The sequence below is a fragment of the Austrofundulus limnaeus genome, unplaced genomic scaffold (genome assembly GCF_001266775.1).
Source record: "Austrofundulus limnaeus strain Quisiro unplaced genomic scaffold, Austrofundulus_limnaeus-1.0 Scaffold490, whole genome shotgun sequence".
Lineage (NCBI taxonomy): Eukaryota > Metazoa > Chordata > Actinopteri > Cyprinodontiformes > Rivulidae > Austrofundulus > Austrofundulus limnaeus.
Window position 1 is genome coordinate 358,386 of NW_013952892.1, and position 4,457 is coordinate 362,842.

Consider the following 4,457-nt stretch of genomic DNA (forward strand, 5'->3'; position numbering starts at 1 on the left):
AATCTTGGTGTGTAGCCTGTCTTTCCAYTGTTTTTATCCTGCTTTTGCTGTCGACGGAGCACCACCTGCACATCACCGTTCATTGTGAGCACCTGTGCACCTGCCAATCTGGTCTGTATATTATAGAAAAATAGTTAATAAAGTGAAAACTAATAAATTAGAAAAGTTACAGCRCCCACTGGCTGAATAAGCCGAACATTTTGATAAATAAAACAGGAGAAGTGTGAAAATGCTGACTCATATCTTCCAGCGAACCCTGACTCAGCATGTTTTGCACGGAGAAAGCACCGAGTCATCGTCAGGAGACACAACAGAAACTAAACAGCTGAAGCTGAATCTGGGAACGGCACCTTGGCGAAGGCGTCGCGCCCGAAGCAGGCGTCCTTCTCGGTGTGGCCCTTCTCGATGACCTCGCCGCCGCCGGTGGCCACCGTGCGGTACAGGAGGCTCTTACCGACGCCGTCCGGGTCCGTGGCGGTCAGCTCGGAGACRTGGCTCACAGCGTCCAGTCCCAGGATCTGAACGTCTTCACCGTCGCTCTCAAACTGAACGTTGCCCTGAAAGTTACAGAGGAACAGCTGGTTTCTACAGATCTGACAGAGATAAATAAAAATAAATAAAAATAAACTCCTACCAGGTGCAAAATGGAGGCGAGGATCTGATAAACCGTGGTGATCTCCTCGGGGGAAAAGCCGATCACTTCCAGGGCGCTCCTCACCGCCTTGTGGCTGGAGCGATCGTTGTTGGACGTCTGGGGAAGAGAAACGGGACATTTCTTACGAACACGGTGAACGCCGTGAGCGAAACGTTAACGAGGATCAACGCACGGCGGCGGCAGCTCCTTCTCTGGTGAAAACGTAAAGAGCTGGATCGTTCTGCAGGTGGAACGACGCCAGCAGCTCTTCGCTTCCTCCGCGCAGCAGCTGGAGACAGGAGGCCAGAGATCAGGCCGGAGGAACAGGAAGTGAGTTTAACATGTGCGCACAGGTGGGCTCACCTGGTAGAAGGAGTGGAAGTTCCTCTCGCCCTCGTGCTGCTGGACCACCCTGGACTTGAAGAGGATGAAAAGGTGGTCAGACGCTCCGATGCAGGGAGGTAAATGTTTTCAACGAGCAGAGCTTAGGCTCCGCCCCTCACCTTCTCCAGCAGGTAGTTGTTGATGTGACCTCCGGTGGGATCGCCGTTGAAGTTGAAGTTGATGTCCATGTACTTACCGAAGCGGCTGGAGTTGTCGTTACGGTTCGTCTTGGCGTTCCCGAAGGCCTCCAGCACGCAGTTGGACTTCAGCAGAACGTTCTTCACGCTGACAGAGAGAGAGAGGAGATGAAGGGATGATTCATGGTGTCACTCCTCCTGCAGGGTCAGCTCACCTCTCCACCTCCGCCCTCTGGCTGGGGTTGGTGATGGCTGCGATGTACTGCATGATGTATTTACTGGCTTCAGTTTTTCCTGCCCCACTTTCACCTAAAACACAAAAACCATCACTGATGAGTGAAGCAGGGATCTGCTTTAAAATTAAACAAAATAATGAAAAAACAAACAAAAAAACTGAATTTCAAGTCTTTTCTAATTTTCAGAACAGATTTTAAAATATGTTGACAAACGGTCAAAGCCCAAAACGAATTACATTAAATTTTACACACATATGAAAAGCAGCTACCTGTTCCAGCTAACTAATGTCACCTTTGGTTGAATTATAAATTATAAATAAGTTTAAAGTAATAATAAAAAAGCTCAGCTTTGTTCATAACTCTTAAATAACTTATATTTTGTCACCACAAAGACAAAAATAAAGTGTATTTGAGCTCCATAAAGACCGGAAGTCTTAGTAAACTCCTGCTAATGCTACTAGCTACCTAGCTTCAAGCGTTACTTTAGCTGAACTGCTGCTAATAATACAAATTTATTTAACTACGTGAATATTTATTCAAAAATATAAAAGTATAAATCTCCAATTAAAGTTTTCTCTGATCTCTAGAAAACAAAAAGGCTACCTTTGGAGTTTAAAAGAGAAATCTGAAGTCGGAAACGCTGATAGCTTCATGCGAGCTAACTTAGCATTTGGTTTATTAAAGGTTATCAGCTGCAGGTGTTGATCTCTGTTTAAAACTGAGCCTGGTGAACTGTATTAATAATCAATAAGTAATTTAATTTAGCAATTATAATTAATCATTGTAATTACTCATTCTTATACGTTAAACAAAAAAGTTTACCTTTGGAGTTTGAAGAGAAACCGGAAGTCTGAAACTCTTCGAGTAAGCTAACGTAGCATTTCGTTTAGCATTGGTGCTGCTGTCTCTCTATGTTTAAAACTGATAACCCATAGGTAATTAATTACATTTAATAATTGTAATTACTCATTCTTATACGTTAAACAAAAAAATCTACCTTTGAAGTTAGCAGAAAACCAGAGATAAACTTCGACAGCTTTATGGGAACTAACTTGGTTAGCATTTCATTTAGCATTAAGGCTATTAGCTGYAGGTAAACTGCTGTTAATAATCCATAAGTAACTCATTTCATTACGTAATTATAGTTAATTATTATAATTACTCGTGTGTTGAGTTCCTGTCATCGCTTCCTTTGTTAAACTAAAAAAGTTTGCTGCTGGCTTTCACTGGAAGTAGCAGTAAACAGCAGCTAGCTTAATGTTAGTTAAGTTTCAGACCAACTTTTTAATTGAATGTCACAGTTTTCTTTTAAAACTTTAGATATTCTGCTACATTTCTGGGTATTTTAGTCTATTTGTATGAATAAATTCACATTTTTAGTGTTTGTTTTCTGATTAAATAAAAGTTGTATCTTTATTCTCCACAGTTAAAAYCCTTTGACTCTCAGCAGTGTTAGGTCGGGGACTCTGAGTGTGCACATTTGAACAGGTGGACCTGCAGGACGGACACACCTGAGATGACGATGCAGGTGTCTTTAGCTCGCCTCTTCATGGCCTTATAAGCTGCATCAGAGACGGCGTACAGGTGAGGAGGGTTTTCATACAGCTCCCGGCCTCGATACGCGTCCACCGTGTCTTTGCCGTAGATGTCCATCTGCCTGTAGGGGTTGACGGAGACCACCACCTCCCCGATGTAGGTGTAGATCCGGCCCTTCTCGAACCTGCAGACACCAAACTGTTGCTCAGCTGCTGAGAAGATTTATTATTTCATCACAAACTGTTTGCATTTTATCTGCGTTCTTGTCAAACCACCCAAACGAATGTTTCGCACCCTGATGTCACGCAGACACGACAGGAAGTGACACAAGAGTTGAAACAGGAAGTGAAACTTGTGGTTCAAGGGGTGTTTTTGTGTAACTGATACGTGGTGCAGGGTTTACTGCTCACTTCTCATCAACACATTATTTAGAGTTATTAAGCTCAAATTACACATTTCTGTCCAATCAGAGCTCCTCTCTGGCTCCAGTCAAAACCAAACAGGAAGTGTGAATAAATAACACGTTAAGGTGATCCGCAGGGAAAGTTTGATTATTTGAATTAAAGTTTAGGTGTTTTCCTCCTGTCAGAACATCTTTTAACGTCACAGAAACCAAAGTTACAGGTTTCYCCCGGAGGCAAATCTGATCAGACGTGGAGATAAAAAGATAAAAATCTCCTCCTTTAAACCACTTGTTGGTACATTTATAAGTTTTTATGTTTTGGCTGATTTTCAGCTTCTATTCTGTTAAATTTTAGCTGCATATCTGCTAAACTGACCGAGCTTTATGCATTTTTGTGCTTTGTAAAAGCAACTAGCTGTGTCGGCCATCTTGWCTTGGATCAGCTCCAAAAGTTAAMCAGTTGCAGGTCCACACCTGGTGATGGTTTCCTGAAAGTTTCACTCCAACCTGCCGACTGGTTGGTGAGATATTTTGCTAACAGACACACTCTGAGTGTTGGTGAGAGCTGAGCAGGAACCGGGAGGCAGCAGTTCTTCATCTCATCATCTCCTCACAAATACTTCAGCTTTTATTTTGAAGTTCCAGTGTGTTCCAGTGAAGGTGATCCTTCAGGGTTCCTGTGGGTTCTTACCTGAGCTTCAGGTTCTCCATGAACTGCTCCATGGTCACCTCGTCCAGCAGAACAAAGTCCGACTTCCCGAACTCCAGACCCTCCAGCTCGGCCATCCCTGCCCTCCTCGACGGTGCTCAGAACCAGAGCGACCCGGAGGAACCAGAAAGAGGAAGAGAGAGGAGGCGTGATCTCCTCACAGAGGAGCTGCGGTCTGCAAGCTGCAGCACGTCATCATCCTGCCTGAGCGTCTGCAGAAACCCAGAACCATCTGTGGGCCGACAGAACCTCTGCATCCTCCTCCTGCCGCCTCCTGCTGCTTCCTGCTGCCTCCTGCTGCCTCCTGCTGCCTCCTGCTGCCTCCTCCTGCCTCCTGCTGCCTCCTCCTGCCTCCTGCTGCCTCCTCCTGCCTCCTGCTGCCTCCTCCTGCCTCCTCCTGCCTCCTGCCGCCTCCTGC

At 45.0% G+C, this 4,457-nt stretch overlaps 1 protein-coding gene across 1 annotated transcript in view; it reads right to left on the bottom strand.

The window, feature by feature from the left end:
• myo1g (myosin IG) overlaps positions 1-4,224 on the bottom strand; it is a 31,262-nt gene extending 27,038 nt beyond the window's left edge. Inside the window, exons 1-8 of the mRNA XM_014025673.1 lie at positions 4,022-4,224; positions 2,903-3,111; positions 1,371-1,464; positions 1,138-1,303; positions 998-1,051; positions 828-923; positions 635-751; positions 351-557 (exon numbers count right to left, since the gene is read on the bottom strand). Of these exons, the coding sequence (XP_013881127.1) occupies positions 351-557; positions 635-751; positions 828-923; positions 998-1,051; positions 1,138-1,303; positions 1,371-1,464; positions 2,903-3,111; positions 4,022-4,116 (1,038 nt within the window). The 5' untranslated portion in view covers positions 4,117-4,224. The remainder of the gene's footprint in view (positions 1-350; positions 558-634; positions 752-827; positions 924-997; positions 1,052-1,137; positions 1,304-1,370; positions 1,465-2,902; positions 3,112-4,021) is intronic.
• Positions 4,225-4,457: the final 233 nt, after the last annotated feature.